At 43.5% G+C, this 13,704-nt stretch overlaps 2 protein-coding genes across 6 annotated transcripts in view; one reads left to right on the forward strand and one right to left on the reverse strand.

Annotated features, from left to right (window-relative positions):
- The window catches only part of XKRX (XK related X-linked), a 66,052-nt gene that overhangs the window by 12,969 nt on the left and 39,379 nt on the right, over positions 1 to 13,704 (forward strand). The gene's annotated exons all lie outside the window — the stretch shown is intronic.
- On the reverse strand, positions 3,466 to 12,366 carry ARL13A (ARF like GTPase 13A). The gene is made up of 7 exons (XM_022580784.3): positions 11,600 to 12,366; positions 11,160 to 11,230; positions 7,365 to 7,614; positions 6,367 to 6,472; positions 5,667 to 5,854; positions 4,725 to 4,815; positions 3,466 to 4,629 (listed from the first exon to the last, which is right to left on the reverse strand). Exons 1-7 carry the CDS (start codon positions 11,656 to 11,658, stop codon positions 4,402 to 4,404), a joined length of 993 nt encoding a protein of 330 aa, XP_022436492.2. The 5' UTR covers positions 11,659 to 12,366; the 3' UTR covers positions 3,466 to 4,401.

Consider the following 13,704-nt stretch of genomic DNA (forward strand, 5'->3'; position numbering starts at 1 on the left):
ACAGATGAATGAATAAAGAAGGTGTGGCACATTGTACAGTGGAATATTACTCAGCCATAAAAAGAAATTAAATTGAGTTATTTGTAGTGAGGTGGATGGACCTAGAGTCTGTCATACAGAGTAAAGTAAGGAAGAGAAAAACAAATACTGTATGCTAAAACATATATATGGAATCTAAGGGAAAAAAATGGTTCTGAAGAACCTAGGGGCAGGATAGGAATAAAGACACATATGTAGAGAATGCACTTGACACAGGAAGGGGGAAGGGTAAGCTGGGACGAAGTGAGAGAATAGCGTTGACATACATACTCTACCAAATGTAAAGTAGATAGCTAATGGGAAGCAGCCGCATTGCACAGGGAGATCAGCTCGGTGCTTTGTGACCACTTGGAGGGGTGGGATGGGGAGGGTGGGAGGGAGACAGAAGAGGGAGGGGATATGGGGATATATGTATACATATAGCTGATTCACTGTGTTATACAGCAGCAGCTAAACATTGTAAAGCAATTATACTTCAGTAAAGATGTTAAATAAGAGTATGCTGGCTGTATTGGGGGATATTCTTTAAATTTTTATTTATTAATCATTTTATTATTTATTCATTTTATTATTATTGATTGATTGATTGATTGCTGCGTTGGGTCTTCATTGCTGCCTGTGGGCTTTCTTGAGTTGTGGCGAGCGGGGGCTACTCTTCGTTGAGGTGCGTGGGCTTCTCATTGTGGTGGCTTCTCGTTACAGAGCATGGGCTCTAGGCGTGTGGGCTTCAGTAGTTGTAGCACGCAGGGTTCAGTAATTGTGGTTCGTGGGCTCTAGAGTGCAGGCTCAGTAGTTGTGGCACACAGGCTTAGTTGCTCCACAGCATGTGGGATCTTCCCGGACCAGGGCTGGAACTTGTGTCCCCTACATTGGCAGGCGGATTCTTAACCATTCTGCCACCAGGGAAGCCCTCTTTAAATAATTTTGGTTGATAGATTTTATGTAGGAAAATTTGGTTGACACCCAGGAACACATATATTGTACAAAGGGAAGTATGCCAATATACTGAAATTCAGTTTTGTCAGAGGTCGTTTCAACCTAAATTCTCCACCCTGCCCATATTCATAGATAGCATTCCCACACCCTTTTAGCCATACTTTTCCTTCTCTCTTGGCTGAGAAAGTATGCCTGCCTCATAGACATACATGCCATATAGAGAAATGTGGGTGGTCCAATTTTCTGAAGAACCTTGGTTTGTTGAATTATAGTCTCCTGCCTGATAAAACTGTTCTTCAGTAGAGATATTTGCTGCGTCCCTGGGTGAGAATGATTGTCAGCAGAATTCTCCAGTGATATTTATTGGGCAAATTGGAGGAAAGTAGGTGGGTCAAGAGTGGCCAGAGAAGCCCCAGAGAGGGTGTAGTACATTGGGGCAGGGAAAATAGCACACTGGCTTGGCATGCAGGAGATCTGGATTTTAGGAGCATGTCTGTCAGTGATCGCTCTACAGTCATGGGCAAGTCACTTAACCTTTCTGTACCAAATTCCTAATCTGTATAACAACTGGGGTTGGACTAGAGGTTCTGTAAGGTTCCTTCCAGCTCCATGACTAATAAGCTGAGCCTTAGTCAGAATCCTGTCAAAGACCCACAAAGTGCCTGGGGTGATCCTCTTGGACATGAGGCCATATGCAATGCATAAAACAAATGCTGCAGTCTTTGACAGTGTCAGGCCCTCCAGAAGGGGTTGTGAGACTGATCCTTTATGTGCCAGGTTTCTATCTCTCAGAAACAATTATAGGCTAGTTGGTTTATACTGCCTGGTGAGACCATATAGGGTAGGAGTTAAGAGCATGAGTTATGGAGTTGGAGCTTAGTTTGAAAACCAGTTCTGCCATTTCCTAATGGGTGCCCTGGGGTAAATGATTTGACCTCTCTGAACATTAATTTCTGCCTCTGCAAGATGATGATAATAGAACCGACCTCATAGGCTTGTGACGATGCAAGGCAGTAATGTATGTAAACCACTTAGCCCAGCGTCTGGCAGAATGGAAGTGCTCACTCACCCGTGTCTGCCACTACCATGGGTGTGCTTATTGCTGTCAACGTAGTTCTGACATGGGCGTGGTGAGGCTTCAGCATCTTTCCTGGGTATAGCTTTCTCTTTCTGGGTAGAGTTTGAGCAAAGCATAAGCAGATCTTTCTGGCCTAAAGTAGCTCTAGAGTCAGATCTGGATTTGGTTCCCTGCTCTGCATCTTACAGGCTGTGGGGCCTTGGATAAGTTATTTAACTTCCCTACCCCTTAGTTTCTTCATCTGTAAAATGCAGGCAGGTATACTGCCTACCCCCAAGGTTTTTGTGAATAAGATAATGAACGTGAAGAGCTTAGTGCTGCGTCTGACATCCAGAAGGCACTCAGTAAATGGGGGCTGTGGTATTGATGGTGAAAGTCAACAGCTGAACTAATAGTGAAGAATGATTACCACCACTACTACTGCCTTCCTTGGGATGGAGAGTTGAATGTGTTTAAGCTTGTACGGTTTTTGCATACCTAACCTAAGTGTTAGGAGAGACAGCAATTGCTATTCCTGAAAGGACAGCAAAAGAATTGTTGCCAGGCTTCTCAGACAGTGGTAGGGAATTTAAAACTGAGTTGTTTTCGGAGGCATGATTGAAAATGATTCAGCAGAGCATAATTCTCAGCAGAACAGCTCTATTTATTTATGCCAGTCCCCTTCCACCCAAGAACATAGGGGGAAAATGTAATTCTAAACTGACCCTGTACTTCTAAGGCTCAACTGCAGTTGGTCACCCACAACATGTTGTTCACAAACTTCATCGGGAGCATCTGGGTACAAAGACGTCAAGGCTCTGATCTTCTTTGCCAACGTTGTCTTCACTCTCAAACGGATGCCCCCTAACTGTTCTTGAGCCTCTCGGTGGGGATAAGATTCATTTTATGGCTCGAATGTCGATGTACAGGCACAATGGGAGTTCTCAGGGATATTATGTTAGAGTAGGTGGAGTTGTAGGGGGACTGTAGAGGTAGTAACAAACAGAAATTGAAAAACTGAATAATCCTAATGGTTCTGTAGATGAACCCATTTACTAAAGGAGGGATATGAGATGTTTCTTTTGACTTCCCTTCATTTTCCTCTTTAGCACTCTGTTAAAAGTCTAAAAAAAGAAAGAAAATAGGTAGTCACTGCAAGCAAAGCTAAGCAACAGGCTTCCTGTCCATCCAGGTGAGGAGGGTGTTAGCTACTTTCCAAGGTCCCCAGTGTCTTCTCTCTTTTTTGCCCTTGGTTCTGAGGTTATAGAAATGAAAAATGGATTTCAATTTTGGACAGAGATTTAAGGGTAGATTCTGACATCTAGAAAGACACTTCCTCCACTCTTCTGCCAGATTCCATCCACTCACCTCTCATCCTCCTTCCCAGAGCAGTACCTCTCTCCTCCTCAATGTTCCTATCTAGGGCCCTCTGTGTAGGTGTAACAACCCAAGGCTCTGGGGTAGCCTGAAGGGCCAGATCCTTTGGAGAGCAGAAGTGACATTATAATATTGACAGTTTATTGTCATGGAGACTGGGGCCAAGGAACACTGAGATGGAGAAGACATTAACAACAGTGGGCCTTTAAGTCCTCACAGATTTTTTTAGTGCCTTTAGTATATTGGGAGAAATCATATATGATTATTAAAAAAATTTCCAGTAATACAAAAATCCAAAGAAAGGTACCTTGGCTCTTCTCAAAATCACCTAGAATCGTACCCCTAGAGAAAACCACTGCTTGTGTTCGGTGATTCCCCTCCAGATATTCTATGCATGTGTACACATCACGCTGTATGTGCTGTGCTCTCAATTGCCATTTTCTCTAACAAAACTTTGAGTTGTGGAAAACTTTCCATGTCAGTAAATATAAGTCAACATTAGCCCTTTTAAGGTCTGCATAGTATTCCATTGTGTGGGTGCACCATAATTGATTTAGCCATTCACTATTGTTAGGCATTTAGCTTGTTTCCAACTTTTAGCTGTTATACACAATGCTATGATTGAGCAACCATGAGCATCCTTTTTGTGTACTTGTGTAATTATCTTTGGCTTCAGTTCAAGACATGAGATGATTGGCTCATAGGGTTTCCACAGTTTTAAAGTTCTCGATATATATCTATTGAGAGAGAGAGGAAGAGTAGGAGGGAGACATACAACCAAACTACTCTCCCTAAAGGTTGTACCAATTTGTACTTCCACCACTGGAAATCATAACCTTTAAGATAACCTTATAGCCATCCAAACAAAGATCTTGGGGCATCATACTGGATGGCCAGATGGTGATCCCCAAGCACTTCATCTACATATCTTTCTTCTGACCACCAACCATAGTATGAGAAAAGAGTTTTGGACTCAAAATAGGAATACTGTTTTATAAATTGTGAGGAAAGGCCTTTATATCTTTTCTTCTCTGACTAACCACTGATCCAGGATTACCTTCAAAAAGATTTCTCAGCATATGGAGCTGGGGGCTCTGATTGTAGCCAGGCTCAGTGGTGTTACAAGCTCCATTTCCCCCATAACATTCATCCTCCTCCTTGGGTTCGTCTAAAGCAAATGTTACTGATGTGTTCTTTTTAGGTCTTATTATACCTTCTCTCTGTATAGCAGGAAGATGAAGGAAAAAAAAGTCAGTTGGTGCCCGAGAGCTCAGGCATTGGTCCCTGGGGCAATAACATTTAGTGAGCCACTTACCTGTAGGATTGGCTTTAGAGGCCTAGGTTCCATTGAGTGTTGTCCTAGGTGCTGTCTTTTTTCTTTGGACTTTCCCATCCTGGTAGTGAAGCTGGGGAAGATAGAAAGGACAAAGCCATAGTGAAAACAGATGCAAGCTCCTTAATCAAATCCAGCTATCCCCCCATCCCTGCCATATGTCTTTGGAACAATTAAAGGGACAACAGAACAAGAGGACATTTAGTCCTTTTATTCCTCAAAACCTTGATCACCCCGTTTTCTTCATTTTTCTTCTTCTTTTCCATATTCCTGTTCCCTCCCATCTTTCCTTATCATTGGGATGATCAGAGAACAGGAAGCGGAGAATGTGGGGCACCTCCAGGGTATTTAGCCATAGAATATTGCCAATAAGCTCCTTAAGGGGCTCATGCTCCTTTTCTCCTCTCTGTGACAAACCAGGGAATTGAAACCCTGTTTTGGAGACAATGTAATACTGATGACTTAACTTATCCCACTGACGTGACCACTCAAATTGTGCCGAGGGGAGGGTGTACCTAACAATGTTGGTATGTTTGTGGTCACTGCCCTCGCCCCATTTGGGCCAACTGATCTTGAGAGACTTGCTCAGCACCGCACAGAATCCATGCCCCTCCCAGAACTCACTGCTTATGTTGAAGACTGACTTTTGCATCTATTCTTTTTTTTTTTTTTTTTTTTTTTGTGTGTGGTACGTGGGCCTCTCACTGTTGTGGCCTCTCCCGTTGCAGAGCACAGGCTCCGGATGCACAGGCTCAGCGGCCATGGCTCACGGGCCTAGCCGCTCCGAGGCACGTGGGATCTTCCCGGACCGGGACACGAACCCGTGTCCCCTGCATCAGCAGGCGGACTCTCAACCACTGTGCCACCAGGGAAGCCCTTTTTCATCAATTCTTATCAGTACACCTAATAGAGACAGCTCGGTACCTGTCTGATGAGCATATTTCCCCAAAGCCTCTGGTGCTCTTGGGGGCTGGGATGCTTGATGGGAGTGGCTGTTGGTGAGCACACAGCTCTTCATATGTATCCCCAATGGCAGATAACAGCCAGCGCAGGCCTCCAATTATAGGCTCATGGTTCCTTCTTTGGCGGTTTTTGATGGCTGAACAGGGCTCCTGTGACAAAAAGAGAAGGCTCCAGCCCAGCAACCTGGGACCCCTGGGGCTCACAGTCCCAGTCACCCTCAGCCAAAGAGCACAGGTGCACATAAGCTCTGCTGTGCCTAGAGAGGCTCTTAAGACTTCCTAGGAGATTCTCAGCATTCACTCCTGAGAAGGTATATGAAAGGTACAAAAGCTAAGATCCTTTAATCAAGTGTAATGTCTTGGATGTGTGATCTTGGACAAGTCACTCAGAGTCTCTGAGCCTTAATTTTCTTAACCATAAAATGAAGCTATTGAAACTTCCAACTTTAAAGAGCTATTTTGCAGGCCTAATGAGAAAACAGATGTGAAAGTGTTGTAAGAGTGTGATATTTATTATCACTGTTGAGTCAGAAATCATCACTGTAGTTGTTGCCTGGCAAAGAGAGGCTTTGCCTAAGACCCGGCATAGGAGACTGATTATGGGCCAAGGGAGGCATCGGCCTTGCTTGAGAGGACAAGGGAGGGGAGGGCTGGACACTTACCACTCGGCACAGGGACTGGTTCTTGTTTGTTAGCCTTTCCAGCAGCAGATATTCAGTAATATCACGAAGTAGCAAGGCGTCCTTCTTGTCTTGCTTGTTGGCCAGGCTAAAGCCGGGCATTGGAGAGAGGGAGGGAAGAAGAGAGGAAGAGTAAAACTGAGATAGAGGCCAAGGGAAAGAAAAGAAGGGAAAGAGGGGGACAACCAATTCTGGTACAGCTGCTACATATCCAGGGACTAGCTTTTAGGCCATACCCAGTGCGGTGAGCCCGACATTTTTCTAGCCAACTCTCAGTGGAGGAAAGAATAGCACAAGTAATTTGAATCCGAGATAATCCCCAGGCCTCATTTCTCACTTCCTCTACACTGCACCATCAAACTTTAATTAGAATTGCTAACTGGGATACGAACGAATTGGCGCTTCTACATCCTCCCCCAAACTCTGTCCACGCTTGGGTTGGTGGTCCTAACGGGGAACAAAAAAGGCTAAAAGGGAGTGGGGGAGGGGTGAGGATTGACTGGCCACCTGAATCATCACCCTGGGGTAAGAGTTAGTTACATAACTCTCGGGCAGTTTACCAGGGGAGGAGGCCATTGGCACTGAATACACAAAATAGGGGTTTTCTGCCATCATCTCAGGGTCAAAGACCGAAGCCAGAAAAAAGAAGCAAATTTAGGAAGGCAGTCTTCAGGAAGAGTCGAGGGATGGGTTGGGGCGGGGGGTGCAGTGGAAGATCCAGATATTACTCTCCATTTCCCTCTGATGCTTGCCTTCAAAATTACCTTTGCACAGTTAGGTAACAGGTTCCCCCATGGCAGTGCCTGGTAGAAAGTGGCTCTTGAAAACAGCCCCCAGAGGACTGGGCCACTCCCCCTCAGCCAAAGAGGAGAGGAAGTCTAACTGGATGTGACACAGGGACCACTTAACCCTTCCTCTGTCTACTTCTTCTAAAGGCACAAAATGGGAAGGGGAAATTGGACACAAAGGCAGACTCTTACAGTAGGATGGGTTTCCCGGCCACTCTTTCATCAGACAGCAGGTGTGGTAAGATGACCTTCACTTCCTGCATGCGGCTTAAGTCACTGGAATCCAGGACAAAAACAAGTCCATGTGCCTGCGCGTAGTAGCTTGGCCAGATTTCTCGGCCATTCCTGTCTCCATTCAGGTCGTAGACGGAAACTTCATAATCATCCAGCAGGAGTGTGGTCAGTTCAGGTTTCATACAACCGCCCATCCTACTGGGGAGTACTATACATAGGGGAAGAGAGGAGAAGCAACAACAAAACGGGGCTATAGTTAGATGAATTTGTTAAACGATGATCTGAACTTTGACTAGAGCCTGCCCTGAGGAATCCTACGAATGTATCCTGCCATCTGGCTCATGCTCGCCAATCCATCCACTTAAACCGCACTTTGCTCATGCTACCCTCTCCTGGCTCAGTAACCTTCCGTGAGTACCCACTGCTCCGAAGGTAGAATACAGACTCCTTTGCCTCCTAACCTGCCAGATCCATCTCTTCCCTGACTGGTGTCCAGGGTCCCTGGTACCCAGTCTCTTCCTCCCTATGCTTCTTGACTCATGTGCCTCTCTACCCCCCACTCCACATGATTGTCATGCTCTTTCTTGCCCTGGGCCTTCACAAGATGCTATTCCTGCTGGTTAGAACACTCTTCCACTACTCTCTGCTTGGTTAACACCTATTTTGTTTTTTAAATATCAATTTAGATCTTGTTCCTTCTAGAAAGTTTTCTCTAACTCACACCATCATCCCCCACTTTCTTCTGGGCTTACCACCATCACAGCACATATTACAGTGTTATAAATTCTATGATTTATTTATCTGGGTTATAAACTGCAACAGGATAGGAACCCCTTCAGTTTTACTTACTGTTATATACATAATGCCAAGCACAGAGGTTGGCACACAGGTGCTCAATAAATATTTGTTGAATGAATTTGATGAGTGAATGAATGAATGAACAGGACGCTCTTCTCTCGCATCCTTTCTTCAAGGCCCAGCTCAAGTACCACTTACTTTAGGAAGCTTCTCTGGCCAGTCCAGCTCTCACTTCTCTTTTTGAACACGTGACCTGTTAAACTGGTCCTTCACCTCATTCTGTGCATGTCCTGTCTCCCCAGCTAAAATCTAAGCTCTGTGAGGGAGGGGCTCTGCATTCCCTTATGCACAGTAGGTGTTCAGTAAATGTTTATGGTGCCTGTTACTGTGGATGAGCGTATGAAGTCCTCTTCCTCCTATCTCCTCCGAGAAACCATGCCAAACTCAGATACCTTTGCCCTTTCAAGGCTATGGCCAGACCATACAATCCCACAGGGCATTCCACCCCTCACTCAGCCCCCAGAGAAATGTGGTTCAGCATGACAGTCCATAGATACATTCCAGTCTGTTGAACTGACCGTCTGGCCCAGCTCTCTGCCCATATTAGTAGCAAAATGATTTTATAGATTCTCTACACTCATACCTGGGAGTTCTAAGACCAGAATCAGTAGCTTCTTATTTATAGTTTCAAATCTACCTGGAACATTTTCCATAGGATTGCCAGAATAAGTCGTTTAGCTGAGAAGTTAATAGGATGCTTTCAGATCTTTGGAAATGTATGATTATACACACATTTACATGTATACATGTCTATATGTGTATATGTACATATTATTACATTTTAATGTCATCTCATAATGTCCTCTTCTGTTTTTATGTTAGTCAATGATTTATTTTTAATTATAGCTTTCACAGAACATATAATTTTCAGTCACAGCTTTGATGTGTTATTTGTTATGTCTGTATTAGACTACTTAAAAATAATAAGTGAAGAGGTTAAAACTCTAAAGGTAATTTTAAAATCTTGTTTTCTGTATCATTGCAAGCTTTATCTTTCTCCATTTTTTTTCTTTTTACTTGAAACCTTACCATTTCTTCAATAGTTCAATGTACTGTTGGAAAACTCTAGATGCCACCAGAAGTTGTCCCCTGAAAATTTACATTTCTCTTATTTCCTCTATTAATTTATAAACACTCTGAGGACAGGTACTGAGATGAATCCATTTCTATATCCCTAGCAGAGTGTTGCATAAAGCATAGTTTGGGGACTGTCTGCTTTAGAGTTACATGTGGGTGATTGTTAAGTCCTACCCTGTACCAAATGAATCAGAATCTCTAGGCTTGGGACCCAAGCATCTGTATGTTTAGCAAACTCCTACATTTAACAAAATCCCCAGGTGATTCTTCTGCACCTTACATTTTGAGACCCACTGCCTTAAAGAGCAGTAAAATTCCTGCCTGTTGTGTCTCAGCATCATCTGGTGTGCTTGTTAAGATTTTGATTCCCTGGGCCGTCTCCAGGCCAAAATATCTGAACCTTCAGGTCCCAGATCAGTTGGTGTGAAAGCTCTTCAGGTGATTCTGATTTTTGGCTCTCAGTACTGACTATGCTTCAGGATCACCTGTGGAGCTTTTAAAACCTATGACATTAGGCCTCATTCTCTGAGAGTTTGATGCCATAGATCTGGGGCGGGGTTCAGGCAGCATTTTCTTTTAAAGCTCCCCAGATGATTGAAATGTATAGCCGGGTTTGAGAGAAACTGCTTTAAACGCCCTCATTTAGGGCACCTGCTTGTGCTCATGCTTGGGTTTCTTGCCCCATATGACCGTGCCAGACAAAATAGTTATAGTGAATGATGTTGTTAATGATAATGGCTTATGTCCCCAAATATTTTATAGCTGGTGTCTTCAGAGATTCACACAAGTTACTACTTGTAGATTGGAGCTTCCTCCCTAGGCTATTATCTGTTTTTGGCAATCATAAACATTTGCAGGAGCTGGTGGGGGGGCAAGCTATTGCATTTTGGGTACAGAGGAACCTACTAGATTGACTCTGGCAGTCCTGCATGGACAGAGGTGGCCTGAGATGTTCTTTAGAATGTGACATCAGTGGCACTTTGCTTCTTAGCCATTAAAAACTTCTCCGTGAATGAAGTCACAACCATAAACCTATTGGTTTATCAATCAGCCCCAAGTTATTCACCAAGCACAAGGCAAGTTATACAGTAACAAATTAAATAGACTCCAGGCTCTGTCCTCCAGGAATTAGAATAGAAAGCAGATGCTATTCTCATAGGCAAAATAGCATAGGGCTAATTACAGATGAGTGCTTCCCAAAGCTGATTGGCCAATTGAAAGGCCTGGGGAGTTCTTAAAACACAGATTCCCGGGTCCCACCCAGACTGGATGGGAATCTAGGGGTGGGGCTGAGTTGGCCTCTAAAAATTATCCCCACTTTTATTAGTAATTTTGTGATTTACCCTGGCTCCTTGATTTTCTTGGTGCTGCTTACCTTTTTACCATTTCTGCCAATCAGAGAATTGGGAGAGGCAGTCAAGTCTGCTGCCCATAAGGTGGGATACCAGGCTGAACCATTGGCTAAAATGTGCTTGGGGCTGCCACTCTGAGGGTGGGGGGAGGGGAAGAGAGGGAAAAGTTGGAATGAGGCAACATGTAGCCTGAGGAGAATGGTGGAATGAGGGAGAACATTCATTCCACAAGTGAATGAGTACCTACCTGAACGTACTAAAAGTACAGAGACTGAAGATACAGAGCTGAAAAAAATCCATTATTTTTCCTCAAGGGTGTGTGTGTGTGTGTGTGTGTGTGTAAGTGTTTACCTTAAAAGAGGAAACTCAAGGGTCATGAAGTAAGGCTAGGAAGGAATGATTGTTTCATTGGTTGCTGGGACCCATGGGAGACCTAAACCAGGATCTAATACTCTCAATTCCTTACGTCTCTGGAATGCCTTCACAAGAACAGTTTTGCCTGAGTTGTCCAGTCCAATGATAATGATGGTCACATTCCTAGAAATGGGAAATGAGCCAAAGCTTTAAAAGTACTGTTAGTTCTTAGGCTAAAGAAAGAATTATACTCTTCCTTGGTGTTTGGGGCTCTGCCTGCAGTGGTCCCAATGCAGTAATAAAAGGCACAGCCAGGTGGTAGAAGGTGGTGTGGGGACCCCTCCCCAAAGCCTCCAAGGATGCTTTTCTTCCCTGATTCACTTGCCTTGTAGAATTGGCCATCCTCCCCCAACCCTGCCCTTAATCTTGTAGACACTACTTAGTCACTTCCCCTAATAATATATATCATAAAGATTTGTTCTTTGAGGGACTGTGGGCAGGTACATTGGAGGAAATGGTGGAACAGGTCTAGAGAAATAATTACAGTATTACCTTCGTGTCTCTTCAGTTGCCTTTACACGAGGCCAGCAGGAGGTCAGTATCCGGAACATGATTCAGCTTAGTTCTTTAATATTAAGGGAAACAAGTAAACAAGAAATCAGCCCCATTATTAACTCTGAACCTAAATCAGCTTATGAGTACACAGGTACTGATAAACAGGAAGCCTGGGACTGTCAGAAGTCCATTACTTCATTCTATCCAACCTTGTCTATGTCATAGAGGGAGGGACTGGTTATCGTCAACTCTAGTGGCAAAATGGGGTGATTTCTTATTAAAGCAACCCACATAGGCATGATGGCATCAGGTGTGACCTATCCCTTCAGCCATAGTTCATTCCTGTTATGAATATCTTCATGCAACCTTGGGGGTGCGGGTGGGGTGGAGAGATGCCTTGGAGAAGAACCAGCTTAGAGTTCAATTGGAAGACCTGTTCTAATGAACAACAGTTCGTTGGGCTTGGTTCTCTTACTGCCTGTGCTTCCAAAATGTGGGTGTTGGTGACCCACTATCATAGATTTCATACAATTCCTAGTGCTATAAGGGATTTTAGAGATCATCTACTCTAATTGATTTCAAACATCAGTCCAGGTACCCTACTCTCAAAGATTCTCAGGGAGCAGCATAAGCTCCCCAGGTGATATCAAAGTACAGCCGTATTTGGAAGTGATTGCCTAAGTAGAAAGGGTAATTTACACAGTCACTTTACAGTTAATCCATGTTGTAGCATGTATTAGTATTTCATTACTTTTTATGGCTGAATATACCACCTTTTGTTTATCCATTCATAGTTGATGGACATTTGGATTGTATTTACTTTTTGACTCTTATGAATAATCCTGCTATATACATGTGTGTACAAGTTTTGTGAGGACATATGTTTTTAGTTCTCTTGGGTATATACCTAGGAGTGTAATTGCTTGGTCATATGATAACTCTATGTTTAACCTTTTTAGGAAGTGTCAGATTGTTTCTACATTTTACATTCCTACCAGCAAGGCAGGATGGTTCGAATTTCTCCACATCCTCACCAACTCTCATTGTTGTATTTTTTTATAGCCATACTAGTGGATGTGAAGTGGTATCTAATTGTGGTTTTGCTTTATATTTTCCTAATGACTAATTACGTTGGGGCCAAGAGCTGGGGGAAGCTCTGGTTGGGTTAACAAAGGACTTAGGCTGATACTCAGATGGGCTTTTCTTAGCTATCTGATGAGCACAGTGTATGTGCCAGCTTATTAATGAATAACTTAGCAGGGTTCTGCAGAGTCACCCACTGTTTTAGAGAATAGCCATCCCCAAATAGGGACTCACATTTCATAGCATGTTTTAGAGCATAGTTCATTCCCTAGAAAATTATTTGGATTCCCATAAGGACCTCCTGGAGAATAGCTCTGGCTTATGCCAGATGAAAGGGAAACCTTATATGTGGCCTGTGATCCAAACCAGCCTTACTCCAGCTTTGCTCATGAAGCTGATAAGACCTGGAGCCTGAAACACCAGAGTCTGATTGTCTGGGTTCCATGATAGCCATCTCCCTTTGAGACAAGAAGTAGCAGCTTCATGTCTACTTCCTGATAATTAGCAGAGCTACCTAACTTGATCTCAGGCAGTCTGTATTTGTTAGTACCACTAAAAAAGGTCAAACTGGCATCACACAAATTCTTCATTAAGAACATGTCTTAAAGAAGGATCATGTACCACAATGTTCATTGCAGCTCTATTTAGCCAGGACATGTAAGCAATCTAAGTGTCCATCGACAGATGAATGGATAAAGAAGATGTGGCACATATATACAATGCAATATTAGCCATAAAAAGAAATGAAATTGAGTCATTTGTAGTGAGGTGGATGGACCTAGAGTCTGTCATACAGAGTCAAGTAAGTCAGAAAGAGAAAAACAAATACCGTATGCTGACACAAATATATGGAATCTTAAAAAAAAAAGTTTCTGAAGAACCTAGGGGCAGGACAGGAATAAAGATGCAGACATAGAGAATGGACTTGAGGACACGGGGAGGGGGAAGGGTAAGCTGGGACGAAGTGAGAGAGTGGCATGGACATATATACACTACCAAATGAAAAATAGATAGCTAGT

This window comes from Delphinapterus leucas, chromosome X, assembly GCF_059928025.1.
Source record: "Delphinapterus leucas isolate spDelLeu-1000000601 "Yukka" chromosome X, BTC_Dleu_Yukka2, whole genome shotgun sequence".
In the NCBI taxonomy this organism is placed as follows: Eukaryota; Metazoa; Chordata; class Mammalia; order Artiodactyla; family Monodontidae; genus Delphinapterus; species Delphinapterus leucas.